At 44.9% G+C, this 27,964-nt stretch overlaps 1 protein-coding gene across 1 annotated transcript in view; it reads left to right on the top strand.

The window, feature by feature from the left end:
• The first annotated feature begins 7,174 nt into the window (after nucleotides 1-7,174).
• TOX2 (TOX high mobility group box family member 2) overlaps nucleotides 7,175-27,964 on the top strand; it is a 327,435-nt gene continuing 306,645 nt past the window's right edge. Inside the window, exon 1 of the mRNA XM_069077822.1 lies at nucleotides 7,175-7,442. Coding sequence (XP_068933923.1) covers nucleotides 7,230-7,442 — 213 coding nt within the window. The 5' untranslated portion in view covers nucleotides 7,175-7,229. The remainder of the gene's footprint in view (nucleotides 7,443-27,964) is intronic.

Genomic DNA, 27,964 nt, shown 5'->3' on the forward strand with positions numbered 1-27,964 from the left:
ATAGATAGATAGATAGATAGATAGATAGATAGATAGATAGATAGATACACACATAAACACATGCACCACATCTGCTTTGGCTGGACTTGGCTTGGGGCTAGGAATTTCATGCTTGTTTTGGGTCCCTGGCTTTATTCAACGAAAGCATTAGGTAGAAGGCCTAATGTGAGATTTCAGGGAGTCAAGGACTGTTCAGTCACAGATTACTTCTCTTATTCATGTTTCCTTTGTTAAGTGGGAAATAGACCATGAGGTTAACAGGTACATGACTCCTGAGGTTCCAGTGGTTACTCTTCAAGTTTCCTTGCATTTATTTTTCTGTGTTTATAGAAAAGCATAATATGGTGGAAAGAACATTGGTTCTGGAATCAGAGGACTGAGGTTCAAATCCCACTTTGGATGCTTAGTACTTATATTACTGGGCAAATCACTTAACCTCCTAAGGCCTCGGTTTACTCATCTGTAACATGAGGGAGTTGGATCAGTTGACCTCTGGAATACCTTCCAGGTCTAGGTCTATGATCCTAAAGTTTGTTTTCCTCTCCCCAGCAGAATGTAAGGTCCTTGAGAGCAGAAACTCTCATTTTGAGCTTGCTGAATTGAGTGAGATTCATATACACACAAATATGAGAGAGAGACAGAGACAGAGATAGAGAGACAGACAGAGACAGAGACAGAGACATGCAGAGAAAGAGCCAGAGAGCCAGAGACACAGAGAGAGAGAGAGGTTTTGAGACCCATATACCTTTGGGGAGAGAGAAGAATGGCCCCAGGGTGGTTAACATCAATCTGTTTATTTAGTACACAAACCTTTACCGGGTGTTCACACTGTGGGCAAAGCCCAGTGTAAGTGGTTAGTAGCCCCAGTCTCACGGGCACTTATTGAATAACCTCCCAATTCATTCTTACATCCTAGCACAGTGTCTGGCACATAGTAAGAGCTTCAGAAATGTTTATTGACTGATTGACTAGTTATTGGCTAAGGGCCCCTTAACATCTCCTGAAGACAACTGTGATAGCCTCTGCTAATTGGTTTCCCTGCCTCAAGCCTCTCCCAACTCCAATCTACCTGACTGACAGGGATTTTCTTACAATGCCAGTTTGACCATGCTATCTCCCTCCCACTCCATAATCTCCAGTGGCTCCCTATTACCTTTAGGAACAAATAGAAAATCCTGTTTAGCATTTAAAGCCCTTCATAACCTGGCCACTTCCTACTTTTCCAGTCTTCTTACACTTCACTTCCCTCCACACCCTGTGTTCCATCTATAGACAATAGATTGCCCGCTGCTCCTCACACATAACAGTCTTATCTCCAGACCCCCTTTCTTTGTACTGGCTGTTCTCTATATCTGAAAATCTCTCTCTCTCTCTCTCTCTAGAGGACTTTCAGGGTTACCTCCCCACCTGCCAGAATGTTCCTGTCTTAGACTGTCTTCCATCTACTCTCTATATTTTGTGTGTGTGTATATATCTCTATTTTTAAATTTTTTATTTATTTTATTTTTCATTTATGGAATAAAATAAGCATTTCCATAACATAGTATAATAAAAATATGATTGCAGATGAAATTGAAAATCTATTATGTACAACTTTCTATTCCTTTTAAATATATAATAAAGTTATCATGAAAATTTCTTTTTTTCCTCCTGCCAGAAATGGCTACCATTTGACACAAATATGTATGTGTGTGTATGTATGTATATATACATATATGTAAAACCATTCTATAAATACTCCTATTCATTAGTGCTTTCTCTGGAATAAAGGTATTTTACTGATTGCCTCTCCCATTAGACTGTCCTCTGGAGGACAGGGACTCTGTTTTTGCCTTGCTTTGTATCTCTCCAGCTTAGCACAGTGCCTGGCACATTTGTTTTTCAGTTGTGTCTGACTGTGATCTCATTTGGGGTTTTCTTGATCAAAATACTGGAGGGATTTGCCATTTCCTTTTCCTGCTCATTTGACAGATGAGGAAATTCAGGCAAACAGGGTGAAATGACTTGCCCAGGGTCACATAGCTAGTGAGTGTCTGAGGCTGGATTTGAACTCAGGAAGATGAGTCTTCCTGACTCTGGGCCTGACTCTCTATCCACTGCACCATCTAGCTGCCACCTTCCTGGCACAGCTGGTGCTTAATAGATACTTATGGACTGACTTTTCTTGTCTGGCTTTTTCCAAGGCATGGCATACATATTTCTGGGTCTTCTACAAGCAACCTAGGCCTATCTATAAGGACCTTCAGCTGGGAGTTTGGGCTTAGCATGGATACTGAATCCTTCTAAGCAATAGCCCTGTTTCTGCAAAGAAGTGACTTGCTCAGGGTCACAATAGGGGCAGTGCTAGGCTTTGAACCCAGACCCTTTGATGCCATAGGCAGCATACTTTTCACTATATCATAATGCCCCAGACACTGCATTGAAAGTGCTCGGGCACCCAAGAGTTGTAGTACAAATGTAAAGGCAATAAAACCCCAAACAAAATCAAGTCTGCCTTGCTGTTGGTGAGGCTGGGAACAACCAGATAGAAGGTAAACTTTTTAAGACCAGGGATGGTTCCATTTTTGTCTTTCCATTTAGTGATCATCTACTCTAATTTTCCCATTTTATAGAGGAAGAGACTGAGGCCCATAGAATGCAGTGACTAAAGTTATGAGTAAGTTCATGGCAAAGCAGAAGCTAGAATTCACACTTATAACTAGTTGAATGGATAGACTCCATTGAGCACAAGGGGTAGTACTACTTCCGAAGCAATTGTGCTATGAGTAGAGAGACCATGCCCAGACATTTTTCTTTTTTTTTTTTTTTGGAGGGGGAAGGTAGGGCAATTGGAGTTAAGTGACTTGCCCAAGGTCACATGGCTAATTTTTTGTGTTAAGTGTCTGAGGCCAGATTTGAACTCAGGTAGTCCTGACTCCAGGGCTGGTGCTCTATTCACTGTGCCACCTAGCCACATCCCCAGACATTTCTTCTAGCCTGGCTTTGCCCTATGCCTCTGGGGTACCTGGAAGCTAGGCAGTGGGTATTTAGTCATTCCAAAGAAAGAAATGTGCTACCCTACTCTTCTCCACTGATATCAGCACCCTAGGGCAAAGCCTCATTTGGCCCAGGTTTGCTATGGTTCTATTAGAAAATAAATAATAATGCGTTCACAATACATAATACATTCATAAATATGGTGCTAGAAGAAACTGTTGAGATCATTGAATCCAAGCCTCTCATTTTTACAGGGGAAGAAACTGAGGCCCAGAAAGATTAAACGGCTTACCCAGGGTCACAGAGCTAGTAAGCATCTGAGGCAGGATGAAAACTGAGACTGCAAACTGCTGACTCCAAGTTTAGTGTTTTAGCTGCTGGATAAACACCATCCTGTCTCTCAAATAGAATGTTCTTTCTACTACTCCACACTGCTTCTCTATAAAGTAAGGGGGTTGGACTAAATGATCACTGAGGTCCCTTCTGGCTCTCACTTGCTGGGATTCTATTATTCTAGCTTCTTTTTTCTCCCTGTCCATAGATAAACTCTGCCCTTTCACCAGGTTTCCATTCTCTTTATTCCACAGTTCTTTTTTAGCCTCTTTGTCCTTCTCTCAGTGTGTTGGTCTCTGCACAAGGTATGTACAAGCTCCCAGGGAGTGCTGTTACTGCATGAAATTTGCACAGATGCCCCTGGGTTTGTTGGTGTCTGCACAAAGCACAGGGGTAAGTTCCTAGGGTGTGCTGGTTTCTATACAAGCTCCCTGTTTGCTTCCTGAGAAGTGACAGCCAAAACAAGGTGATGCACACATCACCACACACACTCATTTCCTCCCAGGTCTCGTGCAGCTTTTTTTTTTCTCTGCTAGCTCCACCTGGGCCAAGCAGGGCTAGGCGGCATCCCCTTACTCAGGGGTGGTCATGGGATAGCAGGGGATGGCAGGGTGGAGTGTCCATTGGTATGGAGGGAGAGGCAAGGGGTGACTGTGCCAGGACAGCTCTTGCTGTTGCCCACTCTCCTACTTCCTGCAACAAGAACACTGCTGTCTATAGCCCAAGGTCTAGCCTCTCCCCCAAACCTTACCCTCCTCCCTACTTCTATTTCTACACACACACATACATACATAAATGAACACACTAGCATTAGGAGCATGTGAAGGTCGAAGCTTCATCTAGGCTGCCCTGGGTACAGTTTAGAGATGTGTTAGGGTAGGACTTTTCTTCCTTGTACTTTTCCATTTGACCTTTCTCCAAAAGAGCCTCTAGTCAAGGATAAAAATCATATCCAAGTCACAATCAGGGTCCTTACTCTTCCAGTACCAGATTTCCCTCTCAGATTCCCTCTGTGGTTATAAATAGGGGAGGTGAGGAGGCTTTCTTTGGGAGTCTAGAAACCAAGGAGAGACAACTTGGAGAAAATCTTGTAGTATCTTTGTGCCTTTCCAGTGGCTGTCCCCCATGCCTAGAACGATTTCTTTCTTTGCCTCTTAGATCTCTGGTTTTTGTCAAAGTTCAGCTCAAATGCTAACTCTACTTGAGGCCTTTCCTGATACCTCCTCCCAGATGCTAAATGCCTTTCCCATCCCAAATTACCTTGTATTTATTTTGTATACATGTCATCTACTCCCATAGAATATAAACTTCTTGAGGGCAGGAACTTTTTCATTTTTGTTTTTGTATCTCCCATTTTACTAATGAGGAACTGAGGCAAACAGAGGTTAAATGACTTGCCCAGGGTGATACAGAGAGTGTGGACTGGATTTGAACTCTGGCCTTCCTGACTTCAGGGGAAGCTAGATGGTAAGGTGAATAGGGTGTTGGGCCTAGAATCAGAAAGACTCATTTCCCTGAGTTCAAATCTGGCCTCATACACTTACTAGCTGTGTCGCCCTAGGCAAGCCATTTAGCCTTGTTTCCCTCAGTTTCCTCATCTGTAAAATGAGCTGGAGAAGGAAATGGCAAACCATTCCAGTATTTTTGCCAAGAAAACCCCAAATGGGGTCATAAAGAGTCAGACATGACTGAGCTCTAGGTTCAAAACTATTTACTTTGATCTCAGCTGTCTGTTTGGTTGTGATATCACAAAGGTTCCATAGGAAAAGTCTAGGGGGGGAATAAATATATGCTAAAGGGGGAACATTACAGGTCATTGGACAGAGCCTGGGGCTGGGAGTTATGAAATTACGGTTCTAGTCTCCTCTGTTACTTACTGTGTGACCTTGAAGTCACAAGCCTCTCTGGTTCTGCCTTTTTTCACCTGTAAAACGAAAGGGTTCTAAATGCCATTTTGAGGTAAGAAGCTGTGGTTATGGTTTGTTGGGAATTAAAGGTTGCAGGTTCAAGTCTTGCCTATAGACCCTGTCTTTAGCTATATGATGGTTGTCCTGGGCTGTCACAACTGGAAAGTATTTGTCAACTGTATGTCAGTAGTGACTGAATACATATGGGTGGGGAGGTGTAAACAGAGACCAGGAGGTGGTTGAGAGGAGGTAAAGAGTTATGCCCTTTTTATGGTCCAACAGGCTTTTATTTCTTTTTTCCTTTATTATCCTCCCCTCCCCCAGGCACTGATCTGGAGCATTCATTCTTTGAACAAATATTTATTGAGTTGCTATCTTGTTCTAGGTAACAGAAAGAGAGGAAGTTGAATATATTCACCTGTCCTCAAGGAACTTACCACCTAGTTGAGTGGAGAAGACGTTATGACTAGTCACCATCCATGGGCAGTATATGCTAAGTGTCCAATGAGAAATACAGAGCTCCCAGGAGAGAAAGAGGAATGGACCACTGGAGCAGGCCAAGAAAAGTCTTCTAGAAAAGGGAGGGCTTAGTAAGAAAGGGAAGATATGAACAAGTGGAGAGGAGAGGGGAGGACGTTTCAGGCAGAGGAAAACAGTGTAAACAAAGAGGAAGAGTCCTGGAAAGGAGATCATGTGTCTAATCCTTGAGAAGTAGTCATCTAATGTGTTGTTTGAAAACCTCCAGTGACCTGGAGCTCACTACCTCCTAGGCAGTTTATCCCATTCCATGGAGGATCCATCCCATTGCTGGGGAGCTAAGGTCTCCCTTCTGCAGAGCTGAAATCAGCCTCCCTATAACTTTGACTCCTGGTTCTGTCCTAAGCAGAATAAATCGAATCCCTCTTCCATAGAACAGCTCTCTGGATGCTGAAGACAGTGGTGCTGCCCACCCTCGCCCTTCTCTTCCTAAAGGCTAAGCAGCCCCAGTTCCTTCAGTCCATGCTCTAATTTCGCCATCTAAGCTTACAGCTTCCTGCCTCTCTCGAGGGCCCTTTCCCCTTTCCCTGCCACCTGCCAGGGCAAAGGCAGGTCTACGTCCCACAACTCGAGAGCACGGATACAGGCGGGATCGGAACCTCAAATTTCCTGCTATAGAGGCAGCTTGCCCAGCCCCTGGATTCCCTATTAGTACACAAATTGGGTAGCAAAGCTCCCAGGTCGGCCCCTGCCCCTGGGGCACAGCGGCTCATCTGTCACTTCGGTCTCTGCTTTCTACTTTGCTCGAGTTTCTGCTTCCTCAGGGCCGCGGAGTTTCATAGGCTTGTTCGGTCCCGGCCTCCTTCGCCCCCTCACAGGCAGCGGCCTGGACCCTGGCCTCTGCCCAGCGCCCCCGCCCCCACTCCCGAGTGCCCTCTCCCTGGGGTCCTCAAGCAGCCCGGGCCCTGCGCGGCCTCTGACTCCCGCCACCCGGTCCCCGGGACGCGCCAGCCCGGAGCAGGTGCACTGGCCAGGGGTTGGGGGAGGCAACGGGAAAGAGGAGCCAAAGCGCCATCTTCTCCCCCTCCCCCTGGGTCGGTGCCCTGATCTCTGCGGGCTGCTGACTAGCATCCCCCTCCTACATCTGGCTCCGGCTCGGGACGGGGCGCTGGGTTGCTAGCCCCCTCTCGGAGCTCAGGTGGGCCGGAGGCAGCGAGCTCCAGCAGGAGCGGCCGGCTCAGGTTCCCGCTCCCGCCTCCCCTCCGGAGCAGGGGGACAGGAGGGCGGGCGCAGAGGATCGGCCGGTCCCGCTCCCTCTCCACCCCCCATTCCCCCCACCCCCCACCCCGCCCCGGGCCGGCCCTAGGCTCCAGGAACAATAGGCAGGAGCTGGGGCTCCACTCGCTCCCCGCCCGCCCCGCCAGCACCTCCCCTCTCCCCGCCCCGCCCCCCGTGCACACACACTCACACTCACTCTCACTCACTCACTCACGCACGCACTCAGACCCAGGCAGAGCGACAGCCCAAGTCGGTTTCATGCCCGCTGGAGCCGCCTCCGCCTCTGCCTCCGCCTCCTCCTCCTCCCCCTCTCCCCCTCCTCCTCCTCCTCCTCCTCGCCCTCTGCTGCGCTGCGCCCGCATCCCCGGCATGGACGTGAGGTTCTACCCTGCGGCTCCGACGTCGGTGGGCGCCCTCCCCGGCGCAGACCCAACTTGCCTGGGCCACTTGGACTATTACCACTGTAATAAGGTGAGTGTGTGCGGAGAGGATGCGCAACTCTGGGGACTCTGGGGTACCAGCGGGGACCCAGACCCGGACTGGCTGCCGCTTTTTGTCCTATGCTCTCCCTCCCCCCCCCCCCCCCCCGGTGTCTTCCGGCCTGAGGTTTGAAAGGAGCGCACTTGGCCGGGTGCCGGGAGCCCTGTGTCCTGTCCTTCCTTCCTTCCCTCCCTTGGTCCGGGACAGGGGCGAGCGCCCCCTTTCCCCATCCCCCCCTCTGCCAATGAGGAGGAGGAGAAGGAAGAGGAAGAGAAGGTGGTGGAAGAGAAGAGGGAGGGGGTTGGGATTGGAAATGGGTATGAGGATGGGATTGGGGATCAAGGGGCTGCTGCTTAGCCGAGCACCCGAGGAGAAAACTCTCCTCCCTGAGGCTCCGCACTTGGGCCCCTCTGGGACTCTTCCCTGCTCTCTCTCCCTCCTCCCTGCGCCTACAAGCCTCCCCACGCCTGCTTCGGAGGCTTTTAACTTCTCGGTGTTGACGTTAATTTGGGCTTTAAAAGTCTAATTGCTGAGTAGAAACTGTCATAGCGGAGCTGGTAGACATCCCGGAGTTATTTACAAACAGACGCCTCACAACCAGCGAAGTCCCAAAGTAATCGGCACTGGCTCCAGTAACAGTGATCACGCCGCCTCCACCAGCTAGGGCGGTCGGTTGAGGTCCCCTTCATTTCTCTTAGACGCCTCTTGGCTGTTTGCACAGTTGAGCTTCGAGACCGCCCAGCCCCTGGATCATCTCTTAGGAAATGGAAGGGTTGCAAGCACGCCTTCAGATTTCTAGATGTCTCGCCGCCCCCCCCTTTTAATAATAAAAGGTGTCACACAGTACCCCGCCCCTACCCCCACAGACCAGAGACTGGTGTCGGGTGGAAGTAGAGTTTTAACTTCACCTTGGCTTTCTTGGAGATGAAGTGTTAAACGCAACTAAGTTCCCTTTTTTACCCCTCGGAGGAGGGAATTTCAAAACTCAGTTAAAAAGCTCTATTGACCATTTGAGCCAGGCGTTTATCCGCTTGGAATTACGTGTGTTCGTGCCTAAAAGGAAGAGGGAAGGGAGACAGGAGACGGTCTATACCGTTTCTCTCCCCGCGGTTTTCTAAATGCCCCAGTGCAGAGACAAACTGCGAAGCAGTCAGTCCTGCTTGCGTTGTGTGGCGAGAGGTGGGGGAGGGGGCGCCGCGGCCGCGGGCGGAGAGGCAGGGTTGGCCAGGCTTCTCCCAGCGAACCGTGGTTGCCCTGGCTTCTCCAGGGGCTAAGGCTGGAAAATGTTCAGAATGGGCAGGAAGAGCTTTACGGTGAGTGAGTTTGCCTTATTTGTGATCTGTATTTTGTTTGTTTGTTTCCTATTGCTTTGCCCAGACATCACAGGGGTTTCTTTTTGCCTCGGCTTTAAGGGACTGTATTACCTGGCTTGCGGGTGTTCGGCAACTGGGGAGATGCGGGTCTGTTTATCGATTTGTTTTCATTTGCACAGCTTAGGGTTTGGGGGTTCTTTAGCCCCTGCCTCGGTAGGCTCCCTCCCTCTTTTCTCTCACAACACAAGCATATGCACTCGAGTTAACTGCTGATGAGCAAAACACAGAAACCTACCTAGAGCTACGCAGATCTCTCTTTTCCTCCATGACAGACAGACCTGGCAACCTAGATTTCTTTGCCTGATGCTGCAGGGAGAGCATCTTTGAGCTGCAGGGACTGTGAACCAGAATTCTCGGGGGGATATTGGGGAGTGTCAGAGGTATTTAAAGAATCGATCTTTCAACCAGGAGGACCAAAGCAGTGGGATGTCCATTACCGGGAATCATTCGTCACAAGGACCATCCTATCACACCTGGGTTGAGGAGTCCCAGCAAAAGGTTAGCGAGAAGGAAATTCGGGAATAGCCTTGCAGAACGCGATTTAGCTCAGTCTTGCTTTACGAGCTTCCTCTCTCCGTGCCTCCCACATACACTCAGAACGTGAAAAGTAGAAGGGGCTATAACAGAGCTAGCCCTAGATGAAGGGAGAGTGGCCTAATGGGTAGAGAACTGAACTTAGAGTCAGGGAGATGTGGGTTTGAATCTTGCCTTAGACACTAGTTGTGTTTCCCTGGGCAAGTCATTTAAAGCCTTTGGCGCCTCCCGTTTTTCATCTCTAAAATGAGGGAATTGATCTCAATGACCTCTACAGCCCCTTACAGCTCTAAATCTATCTTCCTATGATAAAGCAGCTTCTATTCTAGTCTTGTGAAATGGAAGGAACATACAAAAATATGCTTTTCTTTCATGTCATGTAGTGAAATTGTTTTGTATCTTGTTCGCCCCCCCAATTATGAAATTACAAATAGCTGTGTTTTAGAATGGTTGATCAACTGCAAAAAATGTCTCCAACTCTTTGTAGGTGAGTTTCATTTAAAATGCAGTTTTCTGTTTCACTTTGGCTGTTTTTATTTTAGTCTCACCAGAATGAGCCAAGAATTCCGGTTTTAAATCTGAACATTTACAAGAAGGAGAGAGAAATTGTGTGAAAGATTTGTGCCGTGTATTCCATGTGGGGTCTGGGGACAGCAGCCTAAATGTCCCATAAATCTCAAACTCATCTTTAAAAACAGGGATTGCAGTAAGGAATAGAGATGAATCTGGCTAACTTGGTTTGCCTCTCTCTGTCCCAGGAAAGACATCATGTCAGTAGCCCAGGTTTTGCTGAGTGTGTTTGGCCTAGCGATTGTCATGTAAAAGGTCCTTTTGAGTATCCTAGGATGGGAATTCCTCCTAGGGAAATTTAGTTCTACAAACATTTCTGTGCAGAGATAGTCATGTGATCTGTGCTGAAGGGGGAGCATGTGTTTTTGTTTCTTCAAACTTTTTCTTAATATAAAAGGCTTGGACAGCTTTGATCTGGGCTCATTCATGACTTCTTTCCTAGGGTTGGAAAGTTAAAGGTGGAAATTGTCTCAGTGATGAGCAAAGCCCCCTTATTTGTTGGCTGCTTAAGAGAGGAGCTCAGAGGGCCCCAGCCACCACCACCAGGTGCTGCTGTTGTTTTGGGCTGGAGTAACTAAAACAGGGGAAGGGAAAGCTATACTGGGTGTGTTGGTTTCTAAGGTCCAGAGGACATTCAGAGCTATCCAAAGTGTCAAGCATTCCTCACAGGAATGATGGGAATAACTTTAGCAGTAAGAAATTATTCAAGTTATCCCCCTTGACACAAATCCCTAGAGCTGAAAGGGAATATCTATTCCTACATTCTTGATTTATAAAAAAGGAAATTGTGGGCCACAGAAAAGGAAGTGACTTGCCCAAGGATGCCTGGCAGTTAGTGGTAAAACCAAGATTTACAACCTGGATCTCTTGACTCCAGTCTAGAAAACTTGCCACCAAACTGCTGCCTCCTGGGTCTTTGCGAGGGTGTGTGGGAGCTTTGCTTGGTTAAATCTTTGGTTTCCCTTTCCCCTGCCTTCTCTAAGGTACAGAACTGATCTTCCTTTTCCCCCCACCCCTCACACCCAGCTGCGAGGATCTTCCTCCCTAAATCACCTTATATTTCTTTTATATTGTATATATGATGATGTGTATGTATATATATATATGATGCACATGTATACCTATCTACATGTTGTACATATTTATGTAGACACATATATAGGCAGCTAGGTGGCTCAGTGGATGGAGTACTAGACCTGCATTCAGGAAGACATGAGTTCAAATCCAGACTCAGATCTTTAATAGCTATCTGCCCCAGAGCAAGTCACTTAACCACTTGTCTGTCTCAGTTTTCTCATCTGTAAAATGGGTATAATAATAGCACCTACCTCCTAGGGTTGTTGTGAGGATCAAATAAGATAATATTTGTAAAGTACTTTGCAAACTTTTAAGCACTGTATAAACGTTAGCGGTAATTGTCATTAATATATTTATTATTTTGCCTCCTCCCACCCCCAAGATGTTCCTACATATAGTAGGCACTTAATAAATGCTTGTGGGATTGATCAGGCAGCCTATTGTTGGCTAGCTATGATGGTGTCTTATGTTAAGCCAAAGCCTGCCATGCCTTTCTCTAACTTTCTCCCTTTAATCACAGTTTTGCCCTCTAGGGCTGAGCAGTCAATTGAATCCCTCTTCCTTAGGCTAGTCCTTCAAATATATGTATTTCTTTTTTTTTTGGAAGGGGGAAGGTAGGGCAGTTGGGGTTAAGTGACTTGCCCAAGGTCACATGGCTAGTTTTTTGTGTTAAGTGTCTGAGGCTGGATTTGAACTCAGATCTCCTGACTCCAGGGCCAGTGCTGTATTCACTGTGCCAGCTTGCCTCCCCATAGTCCTTCTAATATATAAATACCATAATCAGGTCAGGCTTTCTTGGCCCCAAATTGGAGAAGTAGCATAGTATGGAGGTTCTCTCTCCACCTTCCACACTACCTTTTTAGAAAGTCAGAATGACCGGATTTATATCTGGCTCTGGAGGAGAAAGTGAGGCTGGTGACTTTGCACGGTTCTTCCTCACTTAAATCAAATTCACTTGCATGTCATGGCATCACCTCCCTTATATCATGATCCTTTTTGAGAACAAAGGGCAAACAACAACGACAACCACCACCTTAGAAAGTGATTAAGCCTGGCAGGAGAGGAGAAACACTTTTTGCATTAATTCTTTGTGTGACCTTTGGTAAGTCAGACCCCTTCAAATTGGAAAGCAATGAACTTCGATTTCTGGGTGTCAGGTTCTTCATCTGTAAAAAAAAAATGGAGATAATCCTGCTTCCATTTACTTCTCCATAGGGTGTGATGTTCAAAAGAGCACTTTGACAATTGCTAAGGGCTTTTTGTGCACAAATGAGGGATGAATGTTTTTAAAGATGGGAGTTGGGTCAATAGAATCTTTGCATTGTTCAGCTCTAGGATACAGGTTCTTTCCCTCTGCCTCCTCCCTCCACTGCTAAGGTACTTCTTTGAATGATGGCTGGCTTTGGAGTCAGAGGACTCAGGTTCAAATCCTGCCTCTGCCAGTTGTGTGACTTTTGCCTTCACTTCATGTACCTGAGCCTCAGTTTCCTCATCTGTAAAATGAGAAGGTTGGACTAGGTGACTTCTAATATCCCTCCTAGCTTTAAAGTTGAAATCCTATGAAAAGTAGGAAAGAAATATGAAGCCCTGGTGATGGCCAGGAAGGTCCTTATCCTTATGCTGCCTTTGGCCTCCCATAGGTCTGCAGGGCTGCTGCAGCTCAGACCAGACTGCAGAGTGGAGCCCAGAGCATTCAGTCTCACTGAATATAAATAGCCCTGATAGTTCTTCTCCTGCCCAGGCCTGGCAGAAACCATAAGTACCTTCGTTGCAGTCTTTGACCCAGGGAAGAAAAGCCTCTGAAAGTCAGGCAGTCTGAAGTCAATGGACACAACCTTGGTCTGGTACCTGGTGAACCTTTTGTTATCATCCCCCAGTTTTTAAAAGAACATGGGGATGTTAGTCTTCATTTTTCTTTACAGCTCCAGGGCTGCTTATGATGCCACATAATTTCCATTAGAAAGACCTGATGACTTGAATAGCTCATGATATCTGAACAAGATTTAGCATCTTGTACAGAGAATCTTACCCTTCTCCCCCCACCCCACCTGCTGTCCTTTACCCTTGACCTGTTCCCCATCCTTACCCAACCCTTCTGTGGGAGTGAGTGACCCATGGTTGTTTTTTCCCTCAGCCTGTAGATAGAGTTTTCCTTGGCTTTTGTGAGGCCCTGCTTTGGGAACAGGAATTAATATGCCTGTTTTGCTTATATGCCTTCGAAGCTCTTGTCAGCCTGATTTCTTTGTTTCTGCCCAGCACCTATCAACGTCAGTCCTCTGACTGCACGGTCGACATAGTCCCTGACACAGACTTCAGAGCTGGAAGGGATCTCAGAGACCGTCTGGTTCAACTCCTTCATCTTTCTAGCTGAGGAAGCTGAGGCCGGGGAAGCTAAGGCCTGGGAAGCTGACCTCAGATTGCCAGCAGCAAAGGGGGTCTTGGAACCTGGGTCCTCTGGCTGCTCAGTCAATGTTCTTTCTATTTTTACCAATGTCAGAGGAAGGCCAAGAAGGGGTTAATTAGTTTATGAATTGTGAAACCACTCTGATCTGCTCTGAGTGACACATGTGCCCCGGTGCCTTCTTTTTTCCCTTGCTCTAGTCCCACCTTCTTCCAGAAGGCTTCTCCAATCCCCCTAGCTCCCAATTCCTGCTTCTCTGAAGTTACCTTCTTTCTACTTTGTATGCATGCATATACACTTATTATTGTCTTTATCACCTATCTGTTGCTTGTTAGAATGTAAACTCTTGGAGGACAAAGACTTGTTTTTACTTTACCAGAGCACAGTACTTCGCACAATGTCTGGTACACAGTAAGTGCTTAATAGATGCTTGCTGATTTACTGACATACCAGACAGCAGGCAAATGGAGGCTGTTTTGTCAGAACCCTCTGGATGACTGGCAGTGGTGTGGTCCTGGTCATTATTTTACTAAGGAACATACATGTGAAGGATGTTCGCCAAAAATGCTCAGGTAGGTTCTTTTTTTCATTTTAGAGAACCTAATTTTACCAGTACTTTTAATCTGTCTTTGGTGCATCTCTTGTTGTAGGCTGAGAGCAGCTGATGGTATCTTTTTTACATAGTCCAAATCCTACATGATTCTCTTTAGTTTGGTTTGGGAGTAGCATTCAAACCATATGGTAAGTAATTATTAACTTAATGGGTTGTGGTAAATTGCAATTTTACATCTTAGTGGAAAGATGTTGTATGAGATGGGGTAATAAATTTTGATGAATTACTCTGATACTTAGAATCGCTGCCATACAATTTAAATTTCTGTCATATGCCAAGGCACTATGGTGCAGGATCTCCTGTGCAGGTGGTTACTTTGTTGTCGAAGTGTTTTTCTGCCCTCAGTTGGGAACCTTGGAAAACAAGTTGGCTTGTTTTTATATTTTATCTGGTAAACTTTTATATTATCTTATCACTGTGTATTTTCTTGCCAATATCCTAAAATTCTCCCATATCTCACTGAGTTGCTTATTTGAGAAGGCTTCACTGTTGCTCTGCAGTGTGATGAGTAGAAAGAATATTAGGTTTGGAGTCAGAAAACTTGAGTTCAAATTATGACTTCTGTGTATTATCTGTGTGACCTTGGAGAAGTTACTTCCAAGCTGAGGTTTCCTTATCTATACTATGAGGAGGTTGGATTAGTTGGTTTCCTTTCTTTCCAGCTCTAAATCTATTTTCTGAGTTAGAAGGGACTAGTTCATTACATTTTCTTCAGGGTCAGGGCCCCTTCTAGAATGGTAGACTATGAGGTATAGTAGAAAGACTGCTGGATTTGGAAACAGAGGATACAGATTCATATTGCCTGTGAGAGCCTCAGTGAAGATAACCACAAAGCATTCTTTTAACTCTTAAGTAGAGGCTCCCATGGGCAAAGGAATGGTCCCCAGAGGCCATGGCTTATCACCAGCTCCGTGGTCCAGCTCTTCCTAAGAAAGCCAGTGGTCTCATGTCCAGTGCCTACAGAAGAAGAAATCTTCCTTCAGGCTGGGGGCACCTCACCTTGGGGGAAACTCACATCCCTCTGCCTTTGATTTCCCAGTTCTTTAGAACGGCGTCTTTGCAGGACCATCAATCAGGCACATTTCAGGAGCTCTGCCAATCTTTGAAAAGTAAACAGCTGTTAGTGACAGGTTCACCCTTCACTGCAGATGTAATTTAACGCCCACCTCTTGGGTGCTAATGCATTTGGGAAAGCAACTTCCCAAATCTATAGAAATCTGCAGTGAAATAAAATAATCTACCTTGCTCATAACTGTGTGTTGATGATATGGAGGTGTAGGGATGGTGAGCTGGGTAGGGGCTTATTAGGGCTCTTGTCCAACTGAGTTTTAACCCAACACTTCCAGGACCTATAATTTTGTTGGTATGGATACTCCCTCTGCCAATATTCACTGCAGCCCTTTTATAATCCAGAAGTCAAGTCCACGGAAGTCCCTGTGACTGAAAAATTCATTATCCTGTGGGCACCTTGGTGATAATAGTCTCTGGGCTTAGCTAGGTTGGTCCTCAGAAAACAGAGATGAAGTCTATTCTTTGCCTTCTACTCAAAGGCTTTCTAGCTTGATAGAATCTGCTGTAGCTTGTGGTCCATGTGCATGGCATTTGAGGAACCCGTGGTCACCACAGGGAGAGGTAGGAGCAAGAATCAAATGTTAGAAACTTAGAATAAACTTATTAGTATAAGACCCTAAATTTACAGATAATTAAACCTTACTTATCTCAAAACAGAGATTAATTTTCAGGAGTGGTTTGAGAACTTGTCAGAAATGGAATCTGATCCAGGTCAGTCTAATGAATAAATTTTGGCGGTCCCACTCCATGGTGTTTTGACTTACCAAGCATGGTTAAAGTGAGTAAAAATCATAGACCTTCCTTCCAAACTTTACTGATGATTGGACTTTACATGAATAACCCTCTTAAGTCTCCTTATTTTTAAAGTTTCTTCTCTTTCAAAGAGCTGGGCATTTGACTGCCCTCAGAAATGGTGGTAGGACAAAGACCAAAGGCCCCAGCAGGCAGTTGGGACTTTAAAAAACTTAAGGACTTGGTAGTGAAGCATGCTTCCTGCATGTCAGTTAAAAGATGGTAGACAATAGATGTGGAACGAGGCATGTATTTTCAGACATGGCTGCTGTGTTGTTTTGTTTAGCTTGACTATATTTATTTGTTACAAGGGAAGGTTCTGTTGCAGGGGAGAGTAGAGAGAGTCATTAGGAGTGATAATGTTTAAAAGAAAGGAAAAAAAATAACATCACTCAAGCATTAAAAAAAGAACTAATTTTTTATCCTTTTCACCACCTTTTGTCTTTGGTCTAGAAACTGGGTTCCCCTTATAGGGACTGGATAAGTAGAGAGTATATCCCTAATACTGGGAAACCCTAGCTCAAATGCACTTTATTTTGGACTTGGAAGCATGTCTGTGACTTACCTCCTTCTTTCAGCCTGGGCTTGTATGGCCATGGTCTTTTATGCATAATAGAAAGTGTATGAAGCTCTTTCTGCCTTGGGCCTTATGAAATCAGATTCCAGAGCTATGTAATGCAGGCTTCTCCATCCCTGAAGATTGTTGTTTTGTCTGTACTTGGGGAGGCAGAGACATTTCTCCTCATTCCTTTTTGGAATAATAGACATATTTTGGTTGAAAACTAGGCTGATCTTATGTAACAGCCTGGGCGTAAAGGTCATTCTTGTTTGATTTCCCCTTAAAGTCCCGATCCCCAAATATACAGATAGGAAAAAAGAGAGTCGAGCTGGCTTGGGTTGCAGACCCCTCTAATTCTGCAGGTTCTTTTTTTCTTTTTACCTCTGTATGATGCCTAAAGTTCCTTCTGTCATTCTGAGACCGGCTTCTCCCTCTTCAACTCCCCCTCCCCCTTCCTGGAAAGAACGATTGGAGAAGCCCATCTAACTCCAATCCTGTGTTTTATTGCTTATTCATAAAGCAAAAGGCCCCAAATGGTTATGAAATTCAGAACACAATTATCCCTGGGAGGTGCAGAGATTGCTTCTGACTGGATGAGCTATCTTGGACTATACATTTCCTCCCTTCCGTTGTTGCCTGCCTCTCCCTCTCTCTTTCTCTCCCTCCTTTCCTCTCTTCCTCTCCCTCCCTTCTCTCTCCTCCCTTTTTTCCTCTCCCCTCCTCTCTCCTCCTCCCGTTCTCTACCTCTCCTCTCTCTCTCTACCCCTCCTCCGTCCCTCCCCATCTCTCCTCTCTCTCCCTCCCTCCTTCTCTCTCTCTCTGCCTCCCTCCCTCTTTCTCTCCCTCTCCCTTTCCCCCATCCCCTCCTCTCTGTCTCTCCCCCCCCCCTCTCTCTCTCTCTCTCTCTCTCTCTCTCTCTCTCTCTCTCTCTCTCTCTCTCTCTCTCTCTCTCCCCCCTCCCTTTCCACCCCCAGGTGAAGTCTTTTTCTAGCTATATCTGTGTCTGGGAATAAAGTTCTGGGGTGTATCTTACAATTGCTTCTTTTTTCATGCCTGCGCATTTTCTGCTTTCAACTGCACAGGAGGCCCCGGCCTTTTCAAATCTATATGCAGATTACTGACTCGAGCTTGGGGACTTGCCTATGAATGGGGATGGGGTAGGAGAAGAAAAGAGAAGGGTACCAGCCATCCAGATGGACAATGCCATTTCCCCCCTTTTCTAGTTCTCTCTCTGCTAGTTATGTGTGTTTTTTGTTTTAAATAGAGCACAGAGTGTTTTTACCGTATGCTGGATGATATCTTTCAGTATAAATGAAGCATATAATTGTGTTTTCCTAACAGCTCAACATTAAAAATAAGTTATTATGCTGCTAATGGGTTTTTCTAGCAATTTTCCATCCAATGACTACCATGCACCCCCTTAATAGTTGTGTATAATGTTTTCTGACTTTCTCCTTTTTTTATTTTGTGTCACTAAAAGATGGCAGGGTAGGGCCCCAATTCTCATTGTGTTGTCTTTAAACTCCAAGCAGCTTTGTAAAGACGTTTGCTCCCCGGTGTGAGGAAGCAACACCTCCAGGTTTAGATAAGAAAACATCTTTAAGAATCCATATTTATGTTCTCTTTAATGCAAACCTAGGGGGAAGGGGCACATTCCTGTGAAGCTGAGAAAACCTTGAACTGGTGGGCTCCAGACCCCTCCTCTGGCTCTGTTATAGCTGGCTTTGGGACACTAGCTTTCATTCTCTAGGCTCAAGTTCACAGTCTGTAAAATAAGGGACTGGACTATGGATGTCTGTAGGTTCTTTTATAATTTTAGGAAACTATGACTAGTTAATTCCTAGGTCTCTTCTCTCTCACTGTCCATGGTAGAGTTTTATGTGTATGGTGGTGTTCAGGGAGAACCAGCACCTCTGGTGTGAGGCTTTTTCAGGGCTGCTCATGCACCTCTGGTGTCCACCTGTCACCCAGCTCTCACCTGTGGCTCCAAGAAGCTGTAGCATGTACAGTGGCCACACTCCAGTAAAACCATCTCAGCAGATGGGCTGAACCAGGTTGAAGGTAACTGACAGGTCTCAAAACCGGTCATGAGTTGGGGGGTTTCTACCCCAAGCCTGTGAAGACTTCTTCAAGCAGAATGGGTGGATGAGAATAATTTGTTCCGGTCGCCATGAAGGGTATTGAAATAGGCTCTTAGAGCTTGGTCAGACATAGCAGATGCCAAAGTTAACCACTGCTTTCCAGGACATTGCCAGTTGTCTTGACTTTTGTCCTGCCACTGATGGCTCTAGAAGAGAGAGAGTGAGGCTGGTGACTGTGCAGCTCTTCCTCACTTAAATCCAATTTGAAACCACCCCATGACATCATTGATTCTCTTAGGGAACGAAGAATGAACAACAGGGTAATTTGAACAGTGACCTTGGAATCAGGAAGACGAGTTTAAATTCCTTTTCAGACATTCACTAGCTACAGGACCCTGAGCAGAGCTCAGCCTCAGTCTCTTCAGCTATATAATGGGGATGATAACAGCACCTCTCTCTTCCAGGGTTGTTGTGAGGATCAGATGAAATCATATGCATAACATGCTTTGCAAACCTCAAGCTACATACGTGTTAGTTATCATTATTGTTGTTACTGTTAAAAATAATTCCACATGCACCACCTCATTGGCTCGTTTTGACCATGAAGCTCCTCCATGAAACCTGGTTCTGTGTCTTTTTGCTTTTGTATTCCCTGTAACTGCCAGCACAAAGCCCAGAACACTAGTAGTTCTTCATCAGTGCTATTGAATGGATCCTTCCCTGAACCCTGTGAGGTAAGTAGGACAGGGGCTATTCTTTGGCTGCTTAGTTCAGCCCTCCCGCCAGTAAAATTTTCCTCCAGTGACTCGCTGTGATGTGAACTCTGACAGCCTTACATAAGGCTTTGAAGATGGTTCTAAGGATGGATTGTGCAGGTCACACTGTAGGGACCCGCAAGCCAAGGTCAGAGCTGCTCAGCCCCAGGGGATGAAATTTTCAGGCACAACCACTCTCAAATTTTTGTCTTCCTTTGTATCCCCAGCCAGCTCTTAGCCCCTTGCACATAGTTACTGTTGGTCCTCTGTTCTTAAAGAGGACCTGTGATATCACCACTGTAGGTGCTGAATAAACACTTATTGACTGAGTCGTTCATTATCTTTGAAGGTTACAGTCTGTATTGGTGGAGGGTGTGGTAATACAGGGAGAATCCTAGATACTTAAAGCAGGAAGAAAACCTAGAGAGGTGAACTCAAGAAGCATTTATTAAGTGCCTACTGTGTGCCAGGCATTATTGTGCTAAGCAGTAATGTGGGTGTATAGACACAAGCAGAAAGACAGACTGTCCTTGCCCTCAAAGAGCTTGTGTTCTAATGGGGAAGACAACATAGTAAAAGAAGCTAAAAATGTGTGTGTAGAGGTGGGGTGGGTGGGTTCGCCCTCAGAAGACCATCTGAGGTCAAACTACAGGATAAGGAGTAGAATGGACTGTAGATCCCAGGTTTTCTTGTCCCTGGCCCTGTGCTTCTTCTGTTCCCTTTTGTTGTATTGAAGTTTGGTGGTGGCCAAACATATGTCCTTGGAAACATTTACAAGCTCATTGTCTACTGAGGAAGAACATTTAAACCTCAGTAAAAAAGCCAGGATGGCAGTGAGGTAGTGCAGTGGAGAGAGCATTAGGCCCAGAGTCAGAAAGACTTATTCTCCTGAGTTCAAATCTGGCCTCAGATACTTGCTAGCTATGTGACCTTGGGTAAGTCACTTAACCCTGTGTGCCTCAGTTGCCTAATCTGGAAAATGAGCTGGAGAAGGAAATGGAAACCACTCCAGCATCTTTGCCAAGAAAATCCCAAATGGAGTCACAAAGAGTCAGATATGACTGAAAATTTATCAAACAACAAGAAAGATAGGACAGTGGGTGGATGAAAGAGCCAATTTTTATACATTGTCTCAGATAATTGGTTTTAGGGCATCTCAGACACAGCCCATGTCCTTTCTTTTGTTACTAGTTTGCTCCTTTGGCTCTAAGGGTAACTTACTGATAAAGGGCCTTGTGGCCTGATTAATATAGAACCATTGAGCCCTCCTTGTGTGTACTGCTATCCACTAGATGCTCACATGTTAACCTCTTGCATAGATTGGTTGCTCACTGTAGAGATCATCAAATCTCCTTGCTTGTGAGATGATGGTATTAATTTTGTTCATTTCCCCATAGACGCCTTTTTAGGCAGTAGTTGAAATGGGATAGTAGGTGAGTTGATATGGAAAGACTATCTTAAAGGTATTTTTTGTTACTGTTCAGTCTTCTGTGAGGGTCCTTCTTATTGGTCATAAGATCATAGGATTTATAGCTGGCAAGGCCCTAGGAGGTCTTCTCATCGAACTCCCTCATTTTATAGATGGAGAAGCTGATTTAAGTGACTTTCCCAAAATTGTACAGGTTGGAGCCAGGACTCCTATGCAATTCCAGCTTGTTCTACCTCCCAGGGCCAGAGAAAAGCTTTATTTACCATTCCACATGACAGCCCTTAAAATATTTTCTCTCTTTTTAAAAATTTTTCTCAATTGCATGTAAAAAATTTTAACATGTTTTTTAAAAAAAATTTGAGTTCCATATTCTCTCCATCCTTTCCTTTTCTCCCTTTGAGAAGGCAAGTAATTAACCCTTCGAATATTTGAAAGAAAATGGTTATATCCCTCTAAGTTTTCTCTTCCTTTGGCTAAACTTCCTCAGTTCCTTCAACTGAAACTTAAGTGCCATGGGCTCCTTTCTCTTCTGGGTTGTGTTCTTCTGCATATGTTCCAGCATGTCAGTATCCTTGAAAGGTGGTAATAAGAATTGGATGCAATACTTCACATGATCTCTCTAGGATAGAGGGCAGTGGGACCATTGCTTCTCTCCACAGTGTAACTCTAGACCCAGCTGCTGGTGGTGGTGGTAGTGGTGGCAGTGGTGGTGGTTATTGTTGTTCTTCATCATCATCTTCATCATCATCATCATCATCTCCTCCTTTTCCTCCTCCTTCTTTTCTTCCTCCTTCACCTCCTCTTCCTCCTTCCCCTTTCTTTCTGGGAAGGATCAGTGATCACAAGGTTCTGTCTTGATTTGCTAGTGCACTGGCTTTAAGTGACCCACCTGGTAATCACATCTTCGCCATCCAGGTGAAGTGTAGAGATAAAGGCATCTAAGAGCCCATCCCTCAGACAAGAGCTAACTTTGTCAGCACCAGCTGATGCTCATTGCAGATCAATGTGACATGATAACTAATGAACTGGATTAAGATCAACGAGGATGAAGGCTGAGAAAAGGGTCATTGGATTTCTTGATTAGGTGATTATTGGTGAGTGACCTACAAGAAAGTATTTTCTCTAGAATTATAGGGATGGAAGCCAGACTGCAAAGGATCAAGGAGTGCAGGGGGGATAAACAGTGGGTGACTTGTCAAGACTTTTGGCAGTGGAAAGGTGGCAGAAATGGGGGACAGAAGCTTAAGGATGTTAAAGGAAACACTCAGAATAGGGAGACATAGACATGTTCATTGGCAACCAGTTGTCAGTTAGCAAGCATTTAGTAAGTGTGTGCCAGGCACTAGGCAAGGCACTGGAAAAACAAAACAAGATGAAGCAATCCCTGCCTTGAAGGAGCTTATGTTCTATTGGAGGAGAAGGCAGAGGCACAGAAAGTGATAAACAAAAGGGTTATTTTTAGGAGGGGAGGGGAAGGTACTCAAAGGAGGGGATCAGGAAAGACCTCAGGTAGGATTTAGAATCTGAGCTGAGCCTTTAAGGAAAGAAGGGATTCTGAAAAGCAAAGACCAGAAGCGAATACAGGGATATTGTCTTTGAGAAAACTCCTGTTTTAGGAAATTGAATGATTTTTTTTATTATGGACGATATCTGTAATGAATAAATTTTCTACCATGAAAACTTGCATTTGTAAGGTTTACAAAGTGCTTTTCCCCACAACAATTCTGTTTGATTTAAAATTCATAATTGCAAAATTGATGTAAGATACCTTAGTGGCCTGGCAGCTCAAAAGGAGTCAGCAGTGTTTGACAAGAGCCAGAAAAGCTAGTGCTATTATTGGCTGCATTAAATGAGGCAATGACGGTCCTTCTCTCTCTCCTTTCTCCTGGTCAAGCCATATCTGCATCTGTTTTATTTAGGTCTGAATCCTGCACTTTGGGAGGACAAGCTGGAATGTCCACATCCAGGGAAGGAAGGAAAGATGGAAGGGAGGAAGGAAATAAGGAAGGGAAGAAGGAAGGAAAGAAAGAAGGTAGGAAAGAGGAAAGGGAGGAAGGAAGGAAAGAGAGAAGGGAGGAAAGAAGGAAAGATGGGAGGGAGGAAGGAAGAAAAGAAAGAAGGAAGTGCCTTTGTTAAGGATCTACTATGTGCCAGGCATTTTGCTAAGCAATTTAAAAATGTTAAGTCATTTAATCCCTATAACAACCCTAAGAGTTAGGTGCTATTATTATTCTCATTTTATAATTAAGTGAATTTAGGCCTGGAGAGGTTAAGTGATTTGCCTGCGGTCACATAGCTAGAAAATATCTGAGATCAAATTGGAACTCGGATCTTCCTGACTCCAGACCCAAGGCTTTCTTTCCACTGCACCACCCTGCTGTCTTTCTGTTCTACAGGAGAGGGTGACCTACGTCTTTTTATTAAGAAGCATTTGGTATAAGAAAGAGATCCTTTGAGAAAAACAAGAGCTTTGTAGGCTGACTGAAACAGGGAAGTTTCCTTGAAAATGCAGAATAGAAGGAGAATTTAGGGTGGAATAACAAGAAGAAAAGCCCCCTGATGTAAAGAACTTTTGAGGTAACTGAATCCATTAAAGAAAAAACCCCCAACAAAACTAAATCCATTTCTACAATGGAGAGTTTTTTTCTTAAATAAGTATCAAAGTAATTCATATAATGACAAGATCTTAGATTTAGACTTTTAAAGATCATGGGGTCCAACCCTCCCATTTCACAGATGAGGAAGTGCAGGCCTAGATCAGTTAAGTGATTTGCCCAAAGGTCATCCAGGGATTGAGTGGCAGACCCATGAGGTTCAAGTCCAGGTTACAACACCCAGGGGTCATAAATCTAGAGATAGAAGTGACATCAGATATCTAGACCACTCCCCTCCTCTTACAGATGGCCAAGGAGGTGAAGTAACTTGAGGTCACACAGTAGATGCTAGCAGCACAAAGCTAAGGAAAAGCATGCTTGTCCTCAAAGAACTTTTAATCCAGCTAGGGGAGACAACCTGAACATGTGTCGATATATACAAATTAGTAACAGACCCTACCCCCAAGGGGGTTTATAATCTAACTAGGTGGGGTAGTGGATAGAATTCTGGGCCTAGAATCAGAAGACCTGAGTTCAAATCCAGCCTCAGATGTTTATTAGCTGTGTGACCCTGATCTAGTCACTTAACTTCTGTTTGCCTAATAGTTTCCTCAGCTGTAAAATGGGGGTGGTAGTACCTACCTCTGAGGGTTGTTGGGAGGATCAAATGGGATCATGTAAAGCACTTAGCATAGTCCCTGGCACATAGCATGCTTATTTCCCTCCCTCCCTCCTTCCTTCCTTCCTTCCTTCCTTCCTTCCTTCCTTCCTTCCTTCCTTCCTTCCTTCCTTCCTTCCTTCCTTCCTTCCTTCCTTCCTGTTTCAGTTGTGTCTGACTCTTTGTGACCCCATTTGGGGTTTCCTTGGCAGAGATACTGGACTGGTCTTCTATTTCCTTCTACAGCTCATTTTCCAGATGAGGAAACTGAGGCAAACAGGGTTAAATGACTTGCCGGAGGTTACATAGCTAGTAAACATCAGAGGTCATATTTGAACTCAGGTCTCCATGACTCTAGGCCTGATACTCTACCCTAGCTGCCCCTATAAACACACCTAGGTATATTCAGAGGCAGATTTTGATCCTAGCACCCCTGACTCCAGTCTGTACACTCTCTCCACTGTGCCGCACATCTCTTTATCCTTCCGACTCCAGATCCCCCGGTATTTCCAGCTTACCACTGATTTTTGGAACCTTGAGTCAGTCGGTCAATCGGGAACATTTGTTGGGGCACCGCTTCATTGCGGGAAAAGGAAAGTGCTCAGATCTGGATTTTGAAACGGAATTGTCCAAGTCTCCCCTTCTGCTGGGGTGGGGGTTGGGGGGCAGGGCTGGGGGAGGCAGTAGGGGAAGAACATTGTGCTTCTCTGTCCTTCCCCCAAACAGTAATCAGATTGCCTTGATGACCACAATAAAATCTGACTTGCCAGAACCGTGGGAACTGCTTGTCACTTTCAGTACGTTCAGCAAAAAGACACTGATTCTCCCTGGTCTGGGGTTTGACGCCGAGTGAGATAGGGCTTCCGCTGCCGCTCCATTATCTTATCTGCACGTACTGAAATGATTGTTTACAAAGTAGGAAGTCTTAAGGGACATTGTTTGGAGGAATCACGGACAAACCTCCCTTCTGGTAAGCCATGTAAATAGAAGAGCAGTCCGCAGCCAGCTCTGCAGCACAAAACTTTTCCAGAGTGGATTCTGGGGACACCTGCTGACTCACGGTCGGACAGCTCTGCCACGGAAAGACCATCGGCCCCGGAGGTGGCAGATTTGGGGTCTCAGTGCCCTTCTGTCACGGACTTGCTATGGGAACTTGGGGAAGTTGGTTAACCTCTCGGGGCCCCGTTTCCTCATTTGTCAAATGAGCCAGCTGGCCTCTGATGTCCCTTCCTGTTCAGAATCCTGTGGTGGACCCTCCTCAGACTTTATCTGTCCCAGGAGAAAGTCACGTGGAGAATGTCAGTGCACAGGAAGAAGGGACCTTAGAGGTACTCTAGTGTGAATTTGTCATTTCAGAGATGAGGAAAGTGGCGACATGATTTGGGGGAATCTGGGGGAAAAGAAGTGTACTGACCTGAGACCAGAGTATCTGGATACCGGTCACCTCGCAACCAAGACCAGTCTTTTCTCATTAGACCATAAGTATGAGGCTATAAATAAAGGCTAGGGTCAGTAACATGTTTACATTTCATTAACTTTAGAAGCAGAAAAGCTCTTTGAGGCCATCAAGTTCAACTTGTTCATTTTACAAATGAGGAAACTGACTTGTCAGAGAAATTAAATGACTTGCCCAAGGTCACTCCACCTCTAAGTGTCAGAGCCAGGATTAGGAGAGTTTATGTTTCTGCGTCAGGATGGCAAATTATTTGGACAATGGGCAGCTTGTAAATTTATTCTCAACATGTAATCTGGGTGGAGGTATGTGACTGAGGCTTTCCAATCAATTATGTATACAGATTATGATGGTAATCAGATGTGTTTCACTTTGAGGAAAGGGCTGTTTGGCATAGAAGAGAGAGCATGGTCTCTGTACCTTCTTAAATCAGATCTTGAAGGACTTTGATTAAAATTAGGCAGAAACTTTCAGTGTTAGACTCAGAACCTTCCCCTACTTGTAATGTCCTTCCAAGCTAGGGGACGGGAACTCCACTCACAACAGCTACCCCATGAGGCATGTATTATAACTATTAGTCCCATTTTACAGATGAGAAAACTGAGGCTCAAAGAGAAAGTAACTAACTTCTCCAAGGTCACATAAGCTAGTCAGTGGCAGGCTGGGATGTAAATGCAGGCTCTCAATCTTTTCATTTAATGTTCTTTCCATACCCTGGGAAATCTTTCAGCACAATAGCACTGTTAGTCCTTAGCATACAGTCTAGTACTTGGTTTTAATCTGATTTCTACTTTTTCTTCTTGAATCCCAGAATTTTCCAGTTGCAAGGAAATTTGCAACTTTAAAGTCTTAAAAGCAACAACAGCAATAACAGAAACTGATAATTATATAGTGCTTTAAGACTTGCAAAATGCTTTGCATATGTTCTCATCTGATCCTCACACTCAGCCTGTGAGATTACTGTTAAACAGCTAATGATGCATGGATGCAGTGCTAGGATTGAAGTCAAGAAGACCTGAGTTCAAATCCAGCTGCAGCCACTTATTGTGTGACCTTGGGCAAGTCACTTGACCTCTGTTTGCCTCAACTTCTCCAACTGTAAAATGGGGATCACAATAATCCCTACCTCCCAAGCTTGTTGTGAGGACCAAATGAGATAATATTTGTAAAGCACAGTGTCTGACATATATATATAGTAGGCCCTATAATAAATGTAGGGCTACTATTATTATTATTGTGTTATTATCCCTGTTTTACAGATGAGGAAACTGAGGCTCAGAGATTAAATGGCTTGCTGGTTGTCAAATAGGTATTAATAGTATATTTTGCAGTTGAGATTTTTTTGTTAACTTTTATTTTTAGTTCTGAATTCTCTTCCTCCATCTGCCCCTGCCCCCCACCTCCCCCTTGAGAAGAGAAGAAATAAGTCATGCAGTGTTGTGGGGGGAAAAGCAAGAAAAATGATGTGGAAAAAAATATGCTTCAATCTGCTCCCAGAGTTCATCATTTCTCTTTCTGGAAGTGGATAGCATTTTTTGCCGTGAGTCCTTTGGGATTCTCTTGGATCATTGTATTGATCAGGTAGTTACAGTTGATCATCATTACAATATTTCTGTCATTGTGTACAGTGTTCTCCTGGTTCTTCTCACTTCACTTTTTATCAGTTCATATAAGTCTTCCCAGGTTTTTCTGAAACCATCCCCTTCGTCATGCAAGTGGAATTTGAACCCAAATCTCTCTTGACTCTTGATTCAAAGATCTTTACCCCACACCACACTGCTCCTTATTTAGTTCCACCTTTCTGTCTGTGTTTGCTTCTCTGGTGAGTCTTATCTCAGTAACAAGACTGGGATCTCCCAGAGGGCAGGGACCTGATCTTATATATCACTTCTGTATTCTGTCCAGAGTCCAGTGTGGGGCTCTGTTCAGATGATACACTTCGTGAATGTTTAGTGATTAATGCCCCAGCACTCGACAGTGGTAGCCTCCTAAACTGGGGTGGGGGGGTGGGGGGGGAAGGGAAGGAAGGGACAAATGCATCATTAAAGTGAGATCCCAGAGGGAGTTGTTTGATTCTTTGAAAATTATGGGAACTTAGATCTCTGCTGTAGCTGAAGTCAGCTTACCAGTTTAAGTGGATAGCTAAAATTTAATGGGAAGCAAAAAAGAGGCAGTAATAAAAACAAGGCTGTCGGTTTTACACATTATAGAGGTGCCTACAAAGGCGTGTGTAAATTCCCATTCAGTAAATCAAAGTGCATTTTAAAATATCCTAGCTGAGCTTACTCTTTAAAGAGACTATAGCGTGAATCCTTTTCTAAGTTAAACAAAATTTGTAAAGTGAATAATCATTCCCTAATCGTTCTAATTTGTAAATCTGGATTTTTGTGGATTGGTTTCTGAAGACAGGATTACCTCTGATATTCCCTTAATTTTTAAAACTCCCATCTTCTATCTGCCTAAAGCCTGGAGGATGATATCCACTATAGCAGAAGCAAGAGCTTTTTTCCTTCCTTCCTTCCTTCCTTCCTTCCTTCCTTCCTTCCTTCCTTC

This window comes from Petaurus breviceps, unplaced genomic scaffold, assembly GCF_028583685.1.
Source record: "Petaurus breviceps papuanus isolate PSGF00001 unplaced genomic scaffold, PetGlider_PUasm1.0 90994, whole genome shotgun sequence".
In the NCBI taxonomy this organism is placed as follows: domain Eukaryota; kingdom Metazoa; phylum Chordata; class Mammalia; order Diprotodontia; family Petauridae; genus Petaurus; species Petaurus breviceps.